General features: G+C 39.3%; 1 protein-coding gene and 1 long non-coding RNA gene across 11 annotated transcripts in view; one reads left to right on the top strand and one right to left on the bottom strand.

Annotated features, from left to right (window-relative positions):
- The window catches only part of DNAH5 (dynein axonemal heavy chain 5), a 316,103-nt gene that overhangs the window by 29,914 nt on the left and 261,907 nt on the right, over positions 1 to 24,282 (bottom strand). For all 10 annotated transcript variants that reach the window (XM_082458341.1, XM_082458344.1, XM_082458345.1 and 7 more), the window contains 9 exons: positions 22,013 to 22,150; positions 17,906 to 18,041; positions 17,000 to 17,316; positions 15,697 to 15,852; positions 14,620 to 14,802; positions 5,995 to 6,238; positions 4,871 to 4,985; positions 4,193 to 4,383; positions 143 to 264 (listed from right to left, as the gene is read on the bottom strand). In XM_082458341.1, the coding sequence (XP_082314467.1) occupies positions 143 to 264; positions 4,193 to 4,383; positions 4,871 to 4,985; positions 5,995 to 6,238; positions 14,620 to 14,802; positions 15,697 to 15,852; positions 17,000 to 17,316; positions 17,906 to 18,041; positions 22,013 to 22,150 (1,602 nt within the window). The remainder of the gene's footprint in view (positions 1 to 142; positions 265 to 4,192; positions 4,384 to 4,870; positions 4,986 to 5,994; positions 6,239 to 14,619; positions 14,803 to 15,696; positions 15,853 to 16,999; positions 17,317 to 17,905; positions 18,042 to 22,012; positions 22,151 to 24,282) is intronic.
- LOC309659093 overlaps positions 1 to 24,282 on the top strand; it is a 357,758-nt gene that overhangs the window by 159,140 nt on the left and 174,336 nt on the right. The window lies entirely within an intron of this gene.

Here is a 24,282-nt window from a genome sequence, read left to right as displayed (position 1 = left end):
CGGTGAGGAAAGTCAAGCACTGGTCATACCATTTTAAGAGTGACAAAGAAATCTCTCTCTTCCCCAAGTAGTGTAGCCAAATGATAAATCAAGAAGCTGCTCACTGTGACGTTATCGTAAGTTTACTCAAAGCACAAGTTACCTGATCAAGGACATCAGAAAACTGTCTAAGTTTGCTCAGTTCCACCAAATTCAGCCAGGTCATGTCCAGGATCCATTTAGATGGTTTAGGAGGACAGGCTTTCAAGTCCAACGAGGCACCACCTTTCAAGTTAAACATATTAAGTTATTAAATTTTTCTTTCTTTACTGTAAAACAATCTCTTTATAAAAAACTTTTGCTGAAACTATTTTAATATCAATTCTTTTACTACCTGGACATTTATTAAACTCAGAAATAGAAATCATAGTGATGAACAAGCTTTAACATTTAATAAAGGAATAGATGATTTTAGAAAAACACATTTAAGGATCAATAATATAGCTTTGGATTTAGGTAAGTGGTGGATTCTGTCTTAGCTCCACCTGGCCAAGGTCTGGGACAAGCCAGCTCATCTGTCTGGAACTCTGTTTCCAAATATGTACAATGGGAATAATGAAGCCTAGGTGTTGTGCTAATGGCAGAAAATATATAAAGTGAGTGTAAAGCACTCAAAACAGGATCAAGGACAAAGCAGAGGGTCACTAAATGAGCAGCTATTTGTCAGCGTTAAGAATTGCCAAATATTGGCACAAGCTCATTTTAAGGAGAGAATTTATCTAGAAACGTTAGTAGCACTACCTGTGTTTGAAGGGTTCTCCTCTATAAATCAGTATATTATTTACATCCATTTTGAGCACACCCAAGGGCCCTGTGCTATGTCACTTATTTTTCGTCAGTCTACCCACAACAAACATTTCCATTCGGTACTGACTCCTATCTTTTTGCTGATGATTTACCTAGGCTCACATAACTCATATAACTCTCACAGCGCCATAAAATAAATGACAGTTTAAAAAGTTATTGTTGCCTATCCCAGAAAAACTAAATGTGTGAACAATCATATTTTAAGTCAAAGAAAGAGTTAGCAAGTCTTCTATAGGATAAAATATACTGTTTAATAAATAACATCTATTAAAATGTTTCAGGGAAAATATGCTCTAACCATAATTCTTAGACGGATATAACCAATCCATTTGGCTACAATCTTTTTTTGAACAGAGCAGGTCATAAACAAGTAATAATACTCAAGATATTTACTGAGCCAATCTCTACTTTATTCAGGTACCATGGACCCCACGAAATTGCTGTCTTTTGCCGAATCTATCTTAGTAGACGTCCAAGGTAAGTGGAACAAGAGGTAAGTGAAACCATTTCAGTGAAAATATTAGCTCATAAAAGCAAAACAGATTGCTTGAACACCAGGAAGCAGTTGAAGACCTAAGGACAATGCCAATGTGTTGAAAACTGTCACACCAATTTCCATAGAAACTGTCCATTTTCCAACAAACTGAAAAGAATAAGGTATTACCACAGGATTAGGGAGAAGCTTTTCATGGAAAAAAGTGTTCCTTGCAGCCAAAGATTATTCATTGTTTAACAGAGGGTAACACTGTCATGAATACCTTGCCTGCCTCAAATGTGTACTTTGGGCAACAAAGAATGTTGTAATGGTAGGGAGTGGGGAACATATTCCTGGATAACATGGCACCAGATTAGGTGGACTTTTGATGAATAAACTGCTGGGATAGGAATAATTCAAAATAAATTCTCAAGATGATTGAGAATTATGTCAGTCCCTTCATCCCTCAAACCCTTGCTTTGGGAGAAAGAAGGTTTAAATCTTTATCATTATACCTTGTAAAATTGAAACATGCTTACAATGATTTATACAAGTTGTACCTTGTATCATGAAGTGGCATAGCTAAGGCAGACTTAGAAAGTCATCCAGGCTGATGCTTTCCCATCTTAGAGATGAGTACATTAAAAAATCAGCATCAAAACACTGTTGCTCTCTAAATAACATTTTCAAACAAGTGATTTTAAAGCCCTTACAGAAGGAGTTCATGTCATTCACCAACATAACAAAGGGAAATCTTATGAAACTCTGTGTCCTAAAGGAGCACAAGAAATAAATAGCTGTTGAATGCCAAAGTCCCACAAAATCCTGTCCAACCTATGCAAGCCTCAGACTAACCGAAATAAACTAAAAAACTAAAGATAATATAACAATGCCTATCATCTGTTGAGCTATTCTATGTGCCAGGGTTTACATAAGTTGTGCGAATTCTCAATAATCCTATTATGTAGATTTGACTATCCTTGTTTCATAGCTGAGGCAACTGAAGCTTGAAAAGTTTAAACTGCTCAAAACCACTCATCCAGAAGGTGGCAAAGCCACTATTTTCCCTTAGAGTCTTCCCAACTCTAAATCCCACGTTTGTTTTGATCACGCCAAACAGTAACACACTTTACAGTATTTCTGGACACTATGTGCAATGTCATTTCCATAGGGAAATGCATCTCACGCCTGAATTGAGGGTGTCAGGAACAACTTTCCCACAGGAAGCCCCATCAGCTGCAGGACCAGAGTCACTGAGGCCAGAAATCATTTATGTACGAAGGACTCGCTGAAGAAGGCAACTCCTACACCTACATGCCCACCTAAGGTGATGTCTCACCAGACCATTCATCTTCCATGTGCTCTGATTTAGGAAACTTGGACCAAAAAGAAACCTAAGGGGCAAGGGTTCAACGTTTAGAAACAAGAGAGAGAAAGAGAAAGAGAGATCATCCACAAATCATAATTTCTGAGTTTTCAAGTCTAACTAAATGAGTCTTTATTGCTACCATAAGATACATAGATATAGATATAGTTATAGATGCATAAGCATATGTATATGAACATGAATATGCATTTGGGTATGTATAAGTATGACTCTGACCTACATACTCCCATGTGTGCCCTTCTCTACTGCCCCCATTGGGATCCTCTTCAAGTACCTCTGCAAATCTACTCTCCATGTAGGTGAAGTCAATGAAAATCCACCCCTCCAAAGATAAAGTTGTGCCTTATCTTTAAAGATAAGCCTTTGTTTAGAAAGGTAGAGTAGATAAAACCATCTCGAGCCCAGCATCATTTCCACTGTTCCTTTAAATACTTTTTGTCCAGACATTCAAGAATGTGATAGCAAATGTGTGTTTCCCAGCCTTCCACGGCAGAGGGGACCTGTCTGTGATCAACGCTACAATAGATACAGAGGAAATATCCATGGGATGAGTGGCACGGTCACCTCACCCACTCTGCTCCAGCCGCCCTGGTTGCTTTGCTTTGCCTTCATCATAGGACGCCCTCTCCCACTAGAGGCATTGATGCCACCTCCTCAACCTTCAGCACTTTCTCTAAACATCCCCAGGACCAACATCCCCTGGTCCTTCAGGTCTTGGCCACCTGCCCATCTCTCGGGAATCCTACCCAATTAGAGATCCCATTAAATATCCCATTAAAAATTTTAAACCTTACCCACTCCACATACTAAACATTCCCCAACTCCCTTATCCTTCTCCGTTTTTCCATAGTGCTTACTAGCTCCTCACATACTGCACAATTTACTTACTGTTTATTATGTTTCAAGTGCCTATTCTGTGTCCTGGCATGCAATAGTTGCCCAATAAATATTCATGCAATTAATGAACAAATAAAATATCTCAGACTTCCCTGGTGGCGCAGTGGTTAAGAATCCACCTGCCAATGCAGGGGACATGGGTTCGATCCCTGGTCCAGGAAGATCCCACATGCCGTGGAGCAACTGAGCCCTTGCGCCACAACTACTGAGCCTGCGCTCTAGAGCCCACGAGCCACAACTACTGAGCCCGCAAGCCACAGCTACTGAAGCCTGCATGCCTAGAGCCCGTGCTCCACAACAAGAGAAGCCACCGCAATGAGAAGCCTGCACACCACAACGAAGAGTAGCCCCCGCTCGCCGCAACTAGAGAAAGCCCGTGAGCAGCAACAAAGACCCAACACAGCCAAAAATAAAAAGATTAATTAATTAGTTAATTAATTTTTAAATGTTAAAAAAAAAATCTCACATAAATGCAATCTTCAATGAAATGCAAGGAAACTGCTATTGCTAAGAAAAAAATGCACAAGACCTTCACTATAATTCCTACATCTGCACCTGTGCACAATGCTTTCTATTCTAATATTGACCTTTAATAAGGGTGAGAAACTCTTCATGCTTGACTCGGTTCCTCTGCATGTCAATCTTTAGGGTAAGCAGCAGGGTGAACAGAAATTTGTGCTCCTCGTACAACCCCCGAGCCGTGTACTTATAAACCTCATAGGTCATGTGCTCAATGATATTAGCGATCCTCTTGCTTGTAATTGGGCTCTTGACAGACCTGGAGAAGAGAATATTTAAATCAGGCTTGTCCCACCCTTTTCAATTGTCCCTAAAAACAACGTCTTTAATGGAAAATAAGTAACTCTGGAGGACCAATTCTTATTTTTTACACATCAACAGTAAGCCTCCTAAATCTAAAATAACAAGCACTCTCTCCACATGAAATAGCAGAGTCCTCCATGTTGTCTGAATCAATTTTACCTGCGGAGTATTATCACTCACAAAAATGTCTGGGGAATTTTCTTGTTTAACAGAAACTTAGGGAAACCAAAGGAATCGATCAGTGGATGAATAGTTGGTAGAGCTTTCTCTAAGCATAAAATGACAAATGAGAATGATTTGTTAATACACTGGTAATTACACTCAACTTAGATTTTAAAAAAAGAAGCAGCTTAGTTGCAAAGGGAAAATAAGTTATCAACGTAATGTCACCTTTCTAACCCACAGATACAGAATTCAGCTTGGCTTCCTGCGTACAGACGTACCTGGCCAAGGAAAGGTCAAACAAGCCAAGAAACTGGCGGAGCGAAGTCTGATACATCTCATTAACCAAGCACATCTCCGTGATGAGGAAGTAGAGGATGCTGCCCCGGGTAGCAACTAAAAGACAAAGAGCAACGTTGCACTTGCTACGAGCGCAGAAAATAAATGACCCAGGCACAGATCAGTCTAAACGCTAAATGAAACAAGTTTTATTTGTACGTCTTAGCAATGACTGTCTACCAACAATGGGAGTCTAGAGCAATGTCATCATATATATTTAATTCTTCTTCGTAAGCTTTGAACAAGTAGTCTGCTATTTGTGTTCATTAAATGATACTTTCTGTTTTAGAATCTCTAGATCCCTTATAAATACATTTTATTACACTTTTTCATAGGTAGAAAAGACAAACGGTGGGACAGCATGGGTTGTATTGTAACATCCAGCAAACTGTGTAGGCATTGTTGAGGATCTCATTCTTAAGCTCCATGAGGAAGCCCTGACTAACCTTGGCCTCAAGTTGGTAAACCAAGGCATCGCAAAGATGACGCCCCTGACTCTCCACCAGTAGATATTGTTTCAATTATTTTTCCAGAAGGCATGAGAAATTACTAAACGAAATTGAATTCTTTTAGCAGGTTCCCTTTATAACCCATGAACAACACTGATTTGCTGATCTGTGGATAAGGTTGAAGAGTTCCCATGAGACCAGAGAACTACCTGGATTCATGGGAACTCTACAGGACTACAAACAAGATACAGGCTTATTGTTACCAAATGATAAAACAACTAGTGAACGGCCCACAAATGCAGCACAAATTCCTCAGACTTCACTAGTTTGCAGTCGGATGTCTTTAATAATTCTCCTCTTTACTTTCCGGTTTAAAAACAAGTTCACAGGAACCTTAAAGAATTTGCCAAGAACATGAATTATAAGCACCTAGAAAATTTACACCACTATAAAATTTCTTCATCTCAATTTTACTGAATATTTAAAGAAATGCCACAAAACACAAATGGCCACCCCACGTTGCATAGTCGTTTTCATAACATCCTTACTTCAATTTCTCTAATTCTCATTTCTCGCTTCATTTTCCTGTGACATTTGTCTTTCATTACCAAACTCACCAGGTCTATATTCCTCCCGGGCTGAGTTAATTTGAATTTCTGTCTCAGCTGAAATTTCCAGCTTCTGTGTCACCTCCTCGGCTGTCTTTTTTGTGTTACTCAGCACAAGGATGAGACTCTCATCTTCCACCAGGGACCCCTGGGTACTGGTCAGACGGTAAAGCAAATTATCTTCTAGCTCCTTCATTCTCCTCTTGTTTGCAGTTACAACTTCCATGAGATGAGTTCTTTCCTTCTCCAGTTCCTGTTAATTTGCATAAATATATTTTCTTCTTAATGAACACCTATGGTTTGCCCATTCCTTAAAAAGTTTACCTATGGGGCTGCTCTCGAGTTCCTGTACTGTGGTTGTCATATTTGACTGCAGGAAATACGGACATCAAAATTAGAGGAGGAGAATTAATGGAGGAAAGAAGAATTGGTGGCAAACAATGTAAAATGTGCTAAAAATATTACCAGTATTAACTATTTACCATCTATTTATTTCCTAAAGTCAACTCATTTTTAAGGGACTTCTGTGATCATGTTTACTCCTGTTTCGAAACTGAAATTTATCTGAAGACAATATATGCGTCTCAGATTAAATACATTTACCTCTGTTTGGTTTCTTGTTTAAAAGAGCTCTATTGTGGTTTGAATGTGATTATTCTCAACTTGTGTGTTGAAATAGTATCCAACTCTGTGACAAGTAAGTGTCCAAAAGTTAGGCAAGCAAAATGTTCTGCTACTGCAGGTACATTTAAATTGAAAAATCATCTTGACCTGAAAAGAAAAGATGCTGTCCTCTCCAAGAGAACAGACGTTCTGAATCCTTCCTAAAAGACCTTTACGGGTAGCTGGGGAGAGAATGGCTTTGGAAGATTATTGCCCTTATTGGCTATTTCTTCCTTTTGGTAGTTTGGAGAGGGAGAGACAGTGAAAGAGAAGGAAAGAAAAGATGGGGCGGGTGAGGGTGAGGGAAGGGGGAAACAGCCACGACACTCAACAAGCCAAGGGCAGCAGGAAACCCAGAGGCTGCGAGATGCTTCCAGCACCAAGTCAAATTGTACATGAAAGTCAAATTGTTTCATGAGAGACTCTAACTTGAAGTTAATAAAAGATTCAAAAGAGGAAAAGACAATGAGGAAATAGAATTTAAAATTTGAAGAGAAAGATATGCATTAGCAAGTTCGCTTGAAAAGCTTTCTAAATATAGTGTCCGTTGACAAGGTACCTATGCTTACCTGCCTTACTAAAGTTACGCACATTTCACTGTAAATACAATACGGGGAAACGAGGGTTAAATGCAGGTGACTTGAACAGGAAAGCACGGTCAGCAGTTCCAGTTGTGCGGGTACCTGGGCATGTGAAACCAAGCTCACACTGCTAGAGCAGCTTCAGAAAGGTAAATACTCAGTTAGGTATTCTGGATATGGCTCAGCAGGTTTTGTAGATTCTACTCCCTATCAAGAAAACTAGAAATCTAAAGTTATATGCAGTGATGAATCACACGAAATCATATAAAACATAATGGGACTATTCATTAATTACGTGAGTATTTACTTTCTTTCTAATATAACATATAAATTACTTAATAGTTATGCTCCAAGGATTTTTTGGTTTATTGATACATTCTCCAACTCTTAGTACAATGTCCGATACATAGTAGGCTCTCAGTATTGCCCGGTGAATGATTAAATGCTATACCCCTTTTCAAACTGATAAACTGAAACACATTAGTGTAACAGAAAATCTAGTCATGTCTTAGTGCCAGAAATACAGACATGAAAATTCTCCCTGTGTTAACAAAAACCATAAAGTTAAAAATAAAGGTCATGGTAGCAAAACTGCATGAAGGCAAAAAGCAAAGAGCACTGGCCTCTGCTTTACGTTCCAGCTAGTTAATCACCATTGGTTGAACAGTTATGGTGGGTGGGACCCTACCAGGCTCCCAACTCATGCTCTGAGCACAGTGAGTCAGGTCCAGGAACATTCTAGAAAAAAGAAAAATTCCCTCTTCAAGCAAAACAAAAGCTCAAACTTGCATCAATTCTTAATTCTTTGAGATACAGCAATGCAATTAAGACCTGCTCTTACTGTCTTTGCTTCCATGTGTTATTTGGTTACATTTGAAAGCTTCCTTACTGGTCATTTTATTTTATTTTTTAACATCTTTAGTGGAGTATAATTGTTTTACATTACTGTGTTAGTTGCTGCTGCATAACAAAGTGAATCAGCTATACATATACATATATCCCCATATCCCCTCCCTCTTGCATCTCCTTCCCACCCTCCCTATCCCACCCCTCTAGGTGGACACAAAGCACCGAGCTGACCTCCCTGTGCTATGCAGCTGCTTCCCACTTGCTATCTATTTTACGTTTGGTAGTGTATATATGTCAATGCCACTCTCTCACTTCGTCCCAGCTTACCCTTCCCCCTCCCGGTGTCCTCAAGTCCATTCTCTACGTCTGCATCTTATTCCTGTCCTGCTCCTAGGTTCTTCAGAACCATTTCTTTTTTTTTAGATTCCATATATATGTGTTAGCATACTGTATTTGTTTTTCTCTTTCTGACTTACTTCACTCTGTATGACAGACTCTAGGTCCATCCACCTCACTACAAATAACTCAATTTCTTTTTATGGCTGAGTAATATTCCATTGTATATATGTGCCACATCTTCTTTATCCATTCATCTGTTGATGGACACTTAGGTTGCTTCCATGCCCTGGCTATTGTAAATAGAGCTGCAATGAACATTGTGGTATATAACTCTTTCTGAATTATGGTTTTCTTAGTGTATATGCACAGTAGTGGGATTGCTGGGTCATATGGTAGTTCTATTTTTAGTTTTTTAAGGAACCTCCATATTGTTCTCCATAGTGGCTGTATCAATTTATATTCCCACCAACAGTGCAAGAGAGTTCCCTTTTCTCCACACCCTCTCCAGCATTTATTGTTTGTAGATTTTTTGATGATGGCCATTCTGACCAGTGTGAGGTGGTACCTCATTGTAGTTTTGATTTGCATTTCTCTAATGATTAGTGATGTTGAGCATCCTTTCATGTGTTTGTTGGCAATCTCCTTACTGGTCATTTAAATTCATTTATTTACTAGATAAGAATCTCATATTTGAGATAAGTGACATTTAATGATTACTATAAAATTCCTTTCCATGGGCAGTTATAATAAATGCACTCACAATATGGTTACACTAGGAAACAAAGTGATAATAAAATTAAATGGAAATAATTCAAATATTTTTTATTGCCATATTCTCAAATTTTACACACTCTTGCCATATTCTTAAATTTTACACACTCTCATTATTGTTTCTGAGTTCCTAAAGGTAAGCCTGATAAAAGTGCTCACATGAAGACAGGGAAGGAAAGTAAAGCAGTGAGAAGAGTGAGCATTTTGACATCAGGAAGACACGTTTAAATTCTAACACCCAGGACTTATTAACTGCATGACCTTGGCCATGTTATGCAAGTCTATAAGCCTCAGTTTCTTCATCTGCAGAATGGACATAAAAACAGCTCAGAGAGTGATTGTGAGGATATCATTAGCAAAGAAGCTCAAACCAGTGACTGGATCATGACAGCTGCTCAGAAGACATCTCTTCTCTCTATCCCTTCCCTTCATTCGTTTCCAGCATGGATTTTTCAGATGCATTGTAATATTTATTTGGAAATGAGTAGTTTGAAAAGTAAAATTATAAGTTGGTATAAAATAAATCACACTTTAGAATTTCATGTATCATTGTAAAAGCATAATAAAGGAGCTGAAAGGGATTTTTTTAAAGGAGAACTTTCTAATCTTGCACTTACAATGCTAAGGATGCATGCTTTCATGTCTGCTGGAGATGAGAGCATGGGCTATCAAATCCCAAATCTGCACCAAGTCTTACTGAGCCTTCCTGCATAAGCCTTCCTCCATTTTTTTCCAATTACATAGCAATTGCCCTAATCTAGGCTTTAATTTTTGCTCGGGGGACCACATTAACCATGACTGGTCCCCCCGCTGATCTTCTGCTCTGCCATCACCCCCTTTTCTGCTCCTTGTCACTGAGGGCTCTCCCTTTACTATTTGGAAAGGTCCAAAATTTTCAACATAGTTTGCAAAACCTGTTACAACCTACATTTCCAATCTCATCTCCACTTGAGAACTACAGGATTGAGACTAAAATTATGCCTCCATGTTGCTTATGAAAACCATTATTAAGAAAATAAACACACTTATTAGTAATATACAATAAGGTACAAATTATTCCTTTCCTGATTTTAAAGATAGTAAGTAAAAGCTTGAACATTATTGAGTTGATTATGGTCAATTTAATGTCACTGTTAACAACATTAATTAAATAAAATTGTCAATTAAAGAAATGCTTATATTCCCAAAGGATTAAAATAAGGCTAAGGAGTACATTTCCCCCATAGTTTGAAACTGATGAAATAATATACTCTAAAGTAAATACTACAACCTAAAGTAATATTTGGAATTCCAAAAGCAAATTATTCATTAAATAGCACACCAGTGGCCAAACAGTAGAACAGAACAATAGTTATGGGGCAAAGAAAGATACCTCTGAAAGAAAATAGAACAATTGCTATTTGCTTTTCATTTGAGATTTGAAAATGGAAAACCTACTTTGGGATAAGGTTTTAGGCATATTTTCATTTGTATGACAGATTTAAACATATTTCTGTTGAACTACAACTTTAGTTCCATAATATAGTTCTTTTACAAATTAATACGAAGGGGCAAAGTTAATCAAAATAATTTTGTCTATTAGCATTTTTCCCACCAAAGGGATTATCTCTTAGCGCACACACACACACACACACACACACACACACAGACACACACACACATTTGTGCTATGTATTCTATATATTAAGACCACAACATAAAAATTTTATATAAACTGTGATAATGTGAAAAGTATCCCTGAATTGAATCAGGAAGTACATCAGTGATTCAGTACAACTTCATGAAATGTACTATTGATTAATTACATGATCAAAAGTTAAGTGGCTCAACAAGGATGCAAATGAAAATTAAAACTCTTTGTGTTCATAAACTTCAACTATAACCAAAGTTTTGGAATCAATAAAAGGAAATAGATGAAAGCCTTCCACAGTTCTCATTTTTAACGTATCACCCAGGCTTTATTCCCAAAGATTCTTTCTCTTCTGTACCTTGCACTGGTAATTAAAATGAAAGATTAAACAACTGAACTCAGAAACAGATTTATTTTTTCTCCACCACCAATAACAATGGTGATAACAACGTCTATTTAGTGTCTTTATTAAGTTATTTCCCATGTCAGTTCCACCAAGTTTAGGTCCTTCCAGCTCCAAAAGAAATAAATCACACACCTGTTTGCTCATTCGAAATTCTGAACAATGATGACCCTTGAGGCTTTGTATTGTGTGGCTAGTAGAAGCTGTTAATTGATATTAATATTTTTCTCCTAATAGTACTCTTTGAGATTCTGTCCTATTCTCTAGGATCAAGGTGAGAGTGACCCGAAGAGACTAGGTTTCTTTAAAGGAAAGTTTCTGGAGGGCTACTGGTTTGCTGCCTATTTAAAATGGTCTTGATACATCACCTTCTGATGACAACAGCAGGCCGTCTAAATATACTCACAGGTACATCAGGTGAACAATTGAATATGACCTTGATATGAACTTGAACAGCCCATGCATTTAAAAAGACTGCCTTGAAGCACACAGAAAAGTATAAAGTCAGTTAAAAATCTGCCGCCTTCCTTGCTTTCATATGCTCTGAGGTTTCCCTTTGTCTCTTAAGCAAACAAACCTGCTCAGGCTGTACAGCTGAGCATTCGTGAGACCAGATCCTGCATGAAAACAAGGCTCCTCACTGCCTGTATTCCCGGAACACTGGACGGCTGGTGAATTTATGGACTCAAAGACGAGTAGCCTTTCCCTTGTATTCTAAGTTACTGTTCCAAGCTGCCTTTCACAAGAAGAATCAACAGACCAGTGAAGGCATAACTCATCCTGACTGAAGATGTTCACCATTTGTTTCAATGCTCCCTACATTTAGGGAATTTCTTAGATGCTTTCCAACATCAGCTTCCTATCGGTGGGATCTTCCTAGCTTTCAAAAGCCCCCTCCTTGGCCCAATAACATTTCATATTGATATTTTTACAATCACCCAAGATGTGATCATAGTAAGAGAGACTTCATTGTCGCTGAAGTCAAAGAAACAATTTGGACTTAACGTTTTATATCTGTGTCCATAGGCACAGACATAGGCTCTTTTCAACTGAGTCACTAGATGATAAAAAAAAAAATGTCCTGAAAGCACCAGAGATCAACTCAGACCCACTTGCCACCACCCAGGCTGAAAAGATTCAACAAAGTGAGCAAATTCAGGAGCACGGTGGGCAGAAAAGATGCTGCAAAAGGAAAAGCTGCTGGCAGAAAGTAGACTACTTAAGATCCATCACAAATAAGTCTCGCAGCTCACTTCGCTTTAGAGAAAAAAAAACTACAGATTACGTGTCCTATTCTAATGTGGTTCAGGGTAAGATGACTATTAAAACAGAATGAGTGTCATGTCACTCTGACCACACTTTTGTGAGAATCATTTCCTTTGAGCCTGGGACAAGTTCTGATAATGAGAGTATGGTAAGAGAATAATGTCTGAAGGCACCCAACTTTCCCAGGAAGTAAGGCAAAGCCTGGCCTGGGATCCATATTGGCTTTTCAAGGCTGTTCAGAATCTTCCAGTGACCTTCACGCGCCCCTTACTTCATCTTAGAGCTCTGCTGCAACAATTACAGGTCAGTCCCGGAGTTGTTGTTGTGTTTTGTGGCAACCAAAAATCTGGGGAGCCAAATTATTCTCTCCAAGGAGACTGTATTCATCTCAGCTGAATAGTAAGAAAGCCGAGGACAAGGATATTATTCAGAGTGCTATCAAAGCCCCTTATCTTCCTGAAGCCAGCACTACAGGTGAAAGCAGAGCCTGCAATACGGCAATGGATACTGCCCCGAAGACTCTCAGGGATGCCCCGGCTCCACAGATTTGCTGTTGATCAAGAACCCCTGTCCTGAGCTTCCCTGGTGGCGCAGTGGTTGGGAGTCTGCCTGCCAATGCAGGGGACACGGGTTCGAGCCCTGGTCTGGGAAGATCCCACATGCCGCGGAGCAACTAGGCCCGTGAGCCACAACTACTGAGCCTGCGCGTCTGGACCCTGTGCTCCGCAACAAGAGAGGCCGCGACAGTGAGAGGCCCGCGCACCACGATGAAGAGTGGCCCCCGCTCGCCACAACTAGAGAAAGCCCTCGCACAGAAACGAAGACCCAACACAGCCAAAAATAAATATAAAAATAAATAAATAAATAAAAGATTACTATTAAAAAAAAAAAAACTTTAAAAAAAAAGAACCCCTGTCCTTCCTGAAATAAGGGTGTGGCAGCACTAAACTTCCTCAACCATCTCTACTGAGATTTCAAAAATAAACAAGTATATATTTGGAAGGATGTTACTTCTTCAATAGCCAGTCTGTGGTAGGAACACTAGCATCGGTTCCTGCCATACTGAGGTCACCAACGATGTGAATTTATGAAGTTGGATTAAATGCTTTTAATGCAACTTCCAACCGTATAACTCCATGATTTATGTACAATAAATTAAAAAGTAAACAGAGAAGATTCATAACAAAAGGAAGAGGGGAAGGAGAGAGAGAGAAAGAGATAAACATAAGGAAGGGCTCAGAAGAGCAAGCATGGTACGACATACAGAAAAGGTAAAAAGAATGGGAGGGACAGATTTCAAAGATTTTGCCAATAGATTTAACCTAAATAAATCTTTAGGTCAGTGTAGAAGGGAGGTATAAAGTAAACCAAACTCCACATTGCAATCGAACAAAGGAAAAAAATCAATAGCAACTTTTAGAGTTCACGCAGTTTCACCAAAGCAGTCCCATTAAAATCCTCCAGATTTCTTTCCTTAAGACTCAAATGTTCCCCGGAGAAAATGCTAACTCAGAACACGGAAGTTTATAAATTATTGGCCATTTTTCATTGAGAGAAAACAGATATGGAGTTATACTTAGAGCATAATGAATCCGGTAGCCCTCAGAAGGTGCACAGTGAAACCTAGTGTCACCAACTTCTATCTTCTCACAACATACACAGAGCTCCCTTGGATAACAAATAAGAATTGGCAATGTCATGTTATCTGAGTAAAATGTTTTAATTTTATATTCCAGAAGTATAATAATGAATCGAACGAAAGAAAAAAATAGATGTGTACTAGAAAGCTAAAAATCAACAGGTGACTAGAATTAATAATAGAACAAACTTCAGAAAAATATAGTAATATAAATCCAGAACAATCATGCTGATATTGAGACTGATAGTCTCATAGTTACATCAGTCCCCTATATAAAATCAATTGATGATCTATATGATTTATGCGATGCAGATGCAACATATGGGGTAGATAATTGGTTAGTAGTTATTTAAGACACTTGGAAATTAATAATGTAAGAAACATAGGAATTAAAGGAGGGGACTCAATCCTATTACAACTTTCATCATGTCATTTTTGTCAATGAAAAAATCGCAACATGATGCAGAAAGAGGGAGGGCCATACTTCACTCACCTGCTTCTCTGTGAGAATGACTCTCCCCAGTAACTGATCTTCTAGACCTTTCATGGTGACAGTGAAGTCAATGATGGAGGTCCGCGCACTTATTTCAGGGGTGTAGGCTGGATTGGGCAGCTTGGTGGTAATGTAGAGTCTGAAGCCATCCATCACATCTACCTCTTTGTCACCGACCTTCACCTTTTTCATAAAAAAGAAAGTTAAAAGTAATAAAACAGAGATACACCTTACTGTGTGCTTTTTGTATAGGATCCAGTATTGCTTTTAACAACTATGTACCTGGAGATCATCTGTATACTAAAAAAGAAATGGTCATTAGGCATTCACAGAGCTTTAAGCCACTAGGATGAAAGGAAAGAAGGATGGAAGTAAGAGAGGAAGGAAGGGAGGGACGGAGGGAGGGAAGGAAGGGGGGAAGGAAAGAAGTTAATTCAATATACACCATACAATATATATAGAATTTATCACCAAAATTGTTGTGATCATACTGCAGAAGTGAGATGGATTCTGCACCCAAAATTTGGTTCAGAAGTCAAGACTGATGATGTCACTCATGTAACAAAAAGATATGAAAATGTTTATTATTCACATGAGACTTTCTGGAAATATTAGGGTAGGCTCCCAAACAGGTCCAAAAAAGACCTCACTTGAGAGAGTAGGGAGGGGAAGCTGTTCTAGGGTTTTATGGTGGTTACCCAATGGGGCTGGGATGAAGTTTCCCAGACATGGTCATGAGCAGAGAGTTGCATGATTTGAACTTCCCACCAGTGCCAAAGGAGAATGGACCCACGTTTTCTTACCAGTTTGCCCAGATTGGGAATGGAAGGGGAGAGGGGCATGACAGGGCTTGAAAACTGTCCAAAGTCAAACAACACAATGGAGTCAGACTTTATTATACAAGTGAAGTAGATATTCCTGAAAAGACTGCTCTTGATCCCAACTCAGGAAGTGTAGAAGAGAAAAGCAAATGCCTCAAATTTGAATTGCTGCCTATTGAGAAACTGTCTCCTATGTCACATTTACCTGGCCTCATGGTAATTATTCTGCACATTGTCATCTATAGGTTTAACCTACCTTAAAGGTAGACCCAGTCTTAATGAAGTTTCTCTCCAAAACATTATCCAGGGCTGGATCTAGTTCCTCCGCAACATCTTCGATAAGCAAGGGCCTTCCAAGAGAAAGACTGTCTTCTAGGTGGTTTCTGAAGTACTTGTGATTTAGAGATGTGATCTAGAAACAAGATCAAAATGCTGCTCTAAACTGTCTCCATTCTTCACCTTAGCAAACCATCAATCCCTTATTTATTTTTTTTAATTGAAGTATAGTTGATTTACAATGTTGTGTTAGTTTCAGGTGTATAGCAAAGTGATTCAGTTATACATAATTTTTTCAGATTCTTTTCTCTTATAGGTTATTACAAAATGTTGCGTATAGTTCCCTGTGCTCTACAGTAGGTCCTTGTTGGTTATTATTTTACAGATAGTAGTGGGTTTATGTCAATCCTAAACTTCTAATTTATCCATCTCCCCCACTTTCCCTCTTTGGTAACCATAAGTTTGTTTTCTATGTCTGTGGGTCTGTTTCTGTTTTGTATATAACTTCATTTGTATCATTTTTTTTTACATTCCACATATAAGTGATATCATATGATACTTGTCTTTCTCTGTCTGGCTTACTTCACTTCGTATGATAATCTCTAGGTCCAGCCATGTTGCTGCAAATAGCATTATTTCATTCTTTTTTTATGGCTGAGTAATATTTCACTGTATAAATATACATCTTCTTTATCCATTCCTCTATTGATGGACATTTAGGTTGCTTCCATGTCTGAGCCATTGTAAATAGTGCTGCAATGAACATTGGGGTGCATGTATCTTTTTGAATTATGGTTTTCTCCAGATATATGCCCAGGAGTGGGATTGCAGGATCATATGGTAGCTCTATTTTTAGTTTTTTAAGGAAGCTCCAGAGCATTTGACTGCATCATTCCCTTTTACTGAGAAGCAAGTAAAGGTGGTATGGCAATGCTGCCTTTTCCTCACCACCACCACATTTGTGACACATCATCATGGAATAATTATGAAGTGTCTTTATAAAGTGCTGCACACTTAGTGTAATATAGCTCCACCCTGCTCTGTTTATGAATGAGGGCCCTAGGCCCTAACAGAAGGGAGTCTGAAACCTTTGAAAGACGGCATTGGAGAGATCAACAAGAATGCAAATAATGCAATTTTTAGAAATCATTTCTAAATACTAATATCTAAATATTAATAATAAAATTATTTCTAAATATGAAATATTTCTTTATTCTCAGAGACTTGTTGATCTGGGGCACTAAAATTTATTAGTAGCATAAATAGACTCAAACCCAGATTACCTGGAGTTCATTTTGGTTTTCTTTATTTTTAACCCAGATCTTCCCTTGAGTCTGTGGATCAATTAACAAAGGGTAGCGAGATGCCTTTGTGACAATAATTCCATTCTGAACGGACAGGTCATCCTTTGGCAGGCCTTGGAGGTTCCATTCACTAATGGTAGGAGCATCAATCAACATCTCATTGAGATTTAGATTGTCTCCAAATGGAATTTCCCGGGCTTTCATTTCCTTCTGCCAGTCATTTAACAGCAGATTGCGAAATTCTTGGTTAAACGGACCAGAATAAGATAGGAAAGCTGTAGCCAACAACACATCCCCTAAAACGGAAAACAAAACATCACTGAAATATTCTGTGATCAGCCCTGTAATTCTGCAGAATGTTAGAAATGAAAAAAAAAAGACAACCATTCTTTCAAACTAAATTTCAGAAACCAAATTGTAACCACAAGTTGCTGTGTCTTGTGAATAGCAGTAGTTCAGTTCATTGTTAAAGAGTACACATGGTCCACCAAGTAATAGCTGCTCGTAGTCAAGCACCGGATTATGTTGACTCTTGTTGGATATGAGAGGATGATTTCTGAGTTTAAGAGATACACCAAAATCTCAGAAGACAGAGCCTCCATTCTAAGTGACCTTGATCGATATGGCCACTCACTCGTAGGAGAATTCAAAAATGACCTGATAATAAGAGGTTTAAATCTAATAAGCATTGCCTAAATGCCAGACCAATATTCATCCTTTTGAAATAGCTGGACACACACACACACACACAGACACACACACACACACACACACGCAGAGGAATTTGAAGTAAAAGAGCGCTGATGTATATTCTGATTAAAGCTTAAGTTTGCTCACTCCCTATTATAGTCAACACATAATCTCATTAATAAAGGAATTACATACCTACAAGTCTTTTAGTTTGTGCAGCCAACTCCTTGCTTTGCTCTGTCCATCTTTCTTTTTCTCCTGCCAGCCCCCCGATCAGCGCGGAAGCGGTCTGCATTTTATGTCTGCACCTCTCTGCATCTTCAAGCAAGGTCTAAAAACAGACAGAACCAGAAGAAAACCTTTGTTCAGATAAATATAGCCTGGAGCTCAAAAACATAATTTTAAAACATCATATGTTATCTTCCTTTCTGAGATATGTAAGCCACTTATTCCACAGGAAGCGTAAGATTCCATTTCTGTGGGTCTGTCTCAGCCCAGCCTGTGTCTTAAGCCCTATCTATGCAACACAGATGGATTCCTCAGGAGGGACCCTGAGCCAACGGGCAAACCCTCCCCAGATGTTAATAAACTGAGAAATAATGGAGATTTGCATCATTTACGATTTTTGAATCAAAAAATTAGTAATAAAATATCAGCATACATGCTAATATCACATAGCACAACAAAATGTAAAGAAACATATCCCTACTTAAAAATGAGGAATATTTCTCATGTTAAAGTTCTAGCATCATTATTGCTTTGTCCAACTCCACATCTCCTTTTACTTTAGGTGAAACTTTAGATAATCTTCAGATTGTGGAGTCCTGAAGCTCATTCATGAATTTCAGCCACACTGACTCAGTAGGTCCCTCCCTGCTGCTCTTGTGTCAGTAAAAGACCTTTAACCGGACTTCCACACACTATTGCCACTCAGGGCTTTGTTCTTAAAAACAAATGGTTCCATTTCTCTATGTTGAAAAGACAGCTGCTAATTCTACTTGTAAAAATGTATACTTATGGTACAATAATGGATATGGCTAAAGATCTAGCTATGTGACCAGTCACTGGAAGTTCATGTATAATATTTATATGTATTTATATAATGTACATATGGCATATATATGCTAACTGTCTAACAACAGAGGATAATTTACATAGATTATGGTATATTGTGAACAAGAACGCTCTGAAGCCATTAAAAATATAATCATTAGGAAAAATAATCATTAAGTTAAAGAAAAACAGTCATTAGTTAAAAATTCAATTTATAAAGCAGTATGTACTGAATTATCTGCTACAATTTTACATGGATTTTAAATATATGTAAATCAGGCATATGTGCAGATATGAAATGATAAAGAGGAAAATATTTTTAGGCTTCATCTCCAGGGTTACCTATGTGTATTTTCTATAAGGAACATGAATTGCTATTGTAATAATAACACAATACAGTGTTTTTCAGAAGCAAGATATTTGTTCCAGTTTGTTCTAGTCTGCTCTGTTTTCCTTCCCGCTAGAGTTAATGCAGAAAACCCAAAATCCCAGCTGAGAGGTGTACCCGCACATCGACACCATCCATATTTGTTTGTTTGTTTCTCCCCAAGAAGAAAGATGTCAGCTGGAAGTATAATACAACATCATTTATTTCTGCCTACCTTTAAAACAAACTTGTCATAGGACAGATATTTTTAATATTAACTTATCCTCCCTAAGTTCCCCATCCCCACTGCCATGTGGCCAAATAAAAAATGGCCAACCCCTCCCCTCCTGGCTGTTGCTTTCTGGAAACCCAGGCTCCTTTGGGGGATTGGGAAATGGGGGATGGGAGAGGGGCAAATGAGCACACAGGAGTGAGAAGCAGATTTTCCCTCCGAGCCTGGCTAGGGGAGCGTGCAGAATTGCTTGCGTTCCGTGGCTAGTGCCCCCGGCCCTCTCTCTCCTAGTGCCCCAGAGTCTGACTAGGTGCCCAGAGGCCCTGTGGAAGTGGACCCTCTGCAAAGGCACCGACTGCCCTGTGCACAGAGCGGCAGGACACACACTCCTCCAGGGACGGCACAGACCTGGTTGTGAGGTTACCAGGCGTGACCATGAACTGGAGACTTGAGAGCCGTCCCCTGGCCCCTGTAGTCTATAAGCCCCTGGACTCTCACGGAGCCCCACGGAGGGAGAAGGAGCAACACAATGACTGAAAGTCAAGTTCACTCCAACATGTTGGGAGCAGGTGGGCACACAGCCAGATTTTGTTTTCTTTTTTTTTTTTTTTAATTAATTAATTTATTTATTTATTTATTTATGGCTGTGTTGGGTCTTCGTTTCTGTGCGAGGGCTTCCTCTAGCTGCGGCAAGCGGGGGCCGCTCTTCATCGCGCTGTGCGGGCCTTTCACTGTCGCGGCCTCTCCTGTTGCGGAGCACAGGCTCCAGACGCGCAGGCTCAGTAGTTGTGGCTCACGGGCCTAGTTGCTCCGTGGCATGTGGGATCTTCCCAGACAAGGGCTCGAACCCGTGTCCTCTGCATTGGCAGGCAGATTCTCAACCACTGCGCCACCAGGGAAGCCCAGATTTTTTTCTTAATGAAAAACATTTGACATTTGTTGAGATTCAAGTTTTAAAGTTAGAGCCACACCTTTATAGTAACCATTCTTACGTGGTCCTTATAACTGCTTACCTAACAAACAGTAGATATTCAAAACCAAAAAAGCTTATTGAGCGAACTAATGCAAAATTGTTAAAACTGAACCATAATAAAATGAGGCCATAAAAATATTTTTACAGTATGTAGTAGTGCTTCCTGATATAAGTGAGGGTCTAAATGGTAGAAATTCACGTGTCTTCCTCACAGTTTCTAAAGTAGACGCTCAAACTGCAAAGTTAATTTTCTCTTCATATTATGGTAGTAAATTTCATAGAACATAAATAACAAACCCAAATAGGTGCTATATAATTACTTCTCTAAAATTTCTGAAAAGCTCTTATTTTGTTTTTAGGAGACTTATCTTTAAGAGGAAATACCATACATCTTGCATATAGTGAAACTGAAATGTTTATCTAAATTCCCTCATTGGGACCCCTATAAGGGAATAGACTAACAGAGCAGGAATCTCAATCCAGCCGAGTGAGGGCTGAGAAGAGGCAGAGGTGGGTTCCGTATAATCATCAAGGAAAGAACAGAGAGAATCTAGCTCTTATTTATCAAGCACAGGTTTTCTCAGAGGCAGATACAGATTTTGTGAGGCCAGATACTTATCTAAGCTGGGGACCACTTTAAAAAAATCATTAAAGAATTTTTACAAATACAAAATACCAAAGTGAACATGTAATGAGAACTGGGGAAAGAAATCACTACAAAGTCCTGAAAATTGAGAAATTCAGGTACCTTTCCTCTGGGATCTCTAGGTATTTTATCTGAATGCTTACACACAAATGCTTGTCAATCATAATCTGGTTTCCCCTCCCCACAGAACTCTCTACAACTCCCAGTAACCCCAGCATTCATGGGGCCTGTGCAAGTGAGGGGCCATAAAACTTACGCTACATTAGGTTTATGTTAAATCTGCCTCTATTACCAGAACGAAGGAGGCCCCAGTGGAGCCGGAATGAGTATAAATCAACTAAACAGCTTGCTGCCCAGTGGAGAGGAAATATACGAGCCTTGATTCTGAAATGTGCTAAAGCTACAAACATGCATAGGTTGAGAAGGCTGTAGGTGGTCATTGTCACTGGGGCACAGCCACGTGGTCAGGCACGTTGGTCCAGCAGAAAGACCCGAGTAGACATCAGAAGATCAAGGTCTAATCCAGCCCTGTGACCAATGCCCATGACCGGGAGCCCTCCTCTTGTCCTCTCTGGGCCTAAGTTCCTTTCTTTAAAATGAGAGTAAAATAAAAATATCTACCCTGCGTACCTTGAAAGATTCTTTCAAATATTAAATGAGATACAGTGGGAGGACGTGATTTGAAAAATATGTTAAAAATGCTGCACAGCATGCTCTTATCCTCACCGTTAATAAGGAAACTCAGAACTCCCGTGTTCCAGCAGTAACTTCTGTTTTGGCTGAATATCCTGACCTCTCACCAAAGGTCCTCGGTGTCCGTTAGAAACAAACTCCAGGGCTTAGCGAGGGAGTATGTGCCGTGTGTGTATGTATGTATATGTGTATTGTATTGTATATCAATTAAATGAAGCCCTGCTGGAAACCAAACCCTTGGAGCGAGAAAGCAGGAGAGGAATGAAGGGCTGACCACAGCCAGGAGGGCCTGTGACGTCACCACCCGCCCCAAACCCCTACGGCAAGAAGACAGTGACCTGCTTTTCGGTCATGGCCTGTTCATACTCGGCCTGCACCACATCCAGCTCGGCTTGCCTGTCGTCCAGCTCAGCCTGGGCCTTCTGCAGATCCTGCATGGCCAACACGTAGCGATTCTCCTGCACCAGCAGGTTGGCCTGCACGGGACACACACAGGGTGAAGGGATGGGCAGCAAACCGAACATGCAGCATGTCGGAGTCTGAGAGCTCAGCGGCCACGTGTTACACCTGTTCTTTGATCCACCCCTAGACTCCTCTCAAATCGCACGGTCAGGACCAAACCTTAATGTGAACTTGACATGTTTGTAAGCAGAAAATTAAAATTCATTAGAAGAGAGTCAGCAAATTTTTTCCATAAAGTGCCAGATAGTAAATATTTTAGGCTTTTGGGGCCAAGAGGCAAAATCAAGACTATTGTTCAGGTACTTAATTTAAAATTTCATGAGCCATACAAATACAGGTGGTGGGTTAGATTTGGCCTGTGGACCATAGTTTGCCAATCCCTAAATCAAAACACTGTAATATTAAATGTATATAGGCAAATCACAGAACATTTCAATATTGAGTTGTAGAAAAAAAAATCTGAATATTTAGAACCATCTGCCTAGCAGGGCTGATCACCGTTAGTAAGGATGTTAAAACAAGACAAAGGATGAAACATGATTAACCACTGAACATAAAGATCTAGGTTTTATGGGTGGTGATGGACTTGATGGCATTCCTGTCATTTGCATATATTGCTTGCCATCCAGAAAAGAACAGATACTTGAGCTGTGACCAAATAATAACATTTGCTTTTAGGAAGCTACTAAAAAAGACTCAAAAGACATAATCAAAAGCAATATTGGAAAAAGATGAGGTGTAGAAAATAGTCCATGCTTGCAGGAATTAAAATCCTTTCGAAAAAAATTTGAAATCAGTGTTCTCCCTTTAAGTCTTACTGAAGTAACCCACTCATGTCAAACTATTGCAGCCCCAAAGATCTTGAATATTTTCTAGGACTTTACTCAAGAGGGAGGGGGATAAACATATACATATAGCTTATTCACTTCGTTGTACAGGAGACGCTAACACAACATTGTAAAGCAATGATACTCCAATAAAAATAATAATAATGCTAATTTTTTTAAATGAAGCTCTCAAAAGCTACTAATCAAAGGGTATAAAATCTTCAAATCCAGCCGCTCACCTTAGGAGCCACAGGACTCTGTTAAGATTACTTGAACTCTGCAAGCCTCGGTTTCTCCATTAAGATATTGAAAAACTACCTCCTAGGATTTGTGAGTGTGTGTGTGTGTGTTTGTGTGTGTGTGTGTGTATTACATAAGATAACATATGTAAAAACCCAAGCCTGGGACCTGGCATATAACAAGAGTTTGATAAATAATACAATCGATATTATTATTGTTATTATCCGTGTTCAATATTTAAGACTCTACTGTTGTTATGCTTTGTTTATGTAAACTAACGTGTACTGGTTTTCACAGAGTGTCCGAGGAGAAATCTCATATGAATGAAACTGAATAGAATCTCAATTGCTACTGTTATAATTAAATTTGTTTAAGTTTACTCACTACTAGAAGTCACTTGACCCGTCTATAGGAATTGCAAGATGAAAGAAGAGTCCCTCACTGTCTCCTTCGCTAATTAGTGGTGAAGAGGTTCCCACAGGAGTTTAAGGAGTGTCCTCAATCTCTCTTTACTTGGGAAGCAGGAGTTCGCACGTGAAGCCCCCTCCAGGAATAAGTGAAGTTAGAGCCCCTGGTCTGTATTTCTTAATATATTGAGCAGAGCTGCCCAATGATAACCTGTCCTTTCTTTGTCTTCTACTTCCCTCTAAGCAGTGAATGTGTAGCATCTACATAACTACGTTTATTTTTCTGACAATGGCAATTAGGAGAGACCTGACAAACTGAAGACTCCCAGATGCTGGATGTTCCTAAGGACATAGGGGGCACTCCCAGAACAGGCTTCTCAGAAGAGAAGCATAGGTTCCAGGCACACGTAAAAGGTCCCCCCTCCTGACGGTGTTCCCTTCACTTCCTACTGTAGGACCTCTGTTGTCCTGGAACTGGGTGGAGCCCGAAATGTACAGAATGTAAGGGAGGAGATGTCATCCTTCTTACGTAAACCTTGTTCAGGGCATCCATTATTTTGTACTGGTTTCAGCTCATTTTATTTAAAGGAACTACAACAAAATAAAAACTCCCCATTGTGAATTCAACTGTAATTCCCTTAAAGACACTTACGTATGCTTAGCCACTGGAAA

Source organism: Balaenoptera physalus (genome assembly GCF_965194825.1).
Source record: "Balaenoptera physalus genome assembly, chromosome: 3".
In the NCBI taxonomy this organism is placed as follows: Eukaryota; Metazoa; Chordata; class Mammalia; order Artiodactyla; family Balaenopteridae; genus Balaenoptera; species Balaenoptera physalus.
This window is presented reverse-complemented; position numbering and strand designations above follow the sequence as displayed.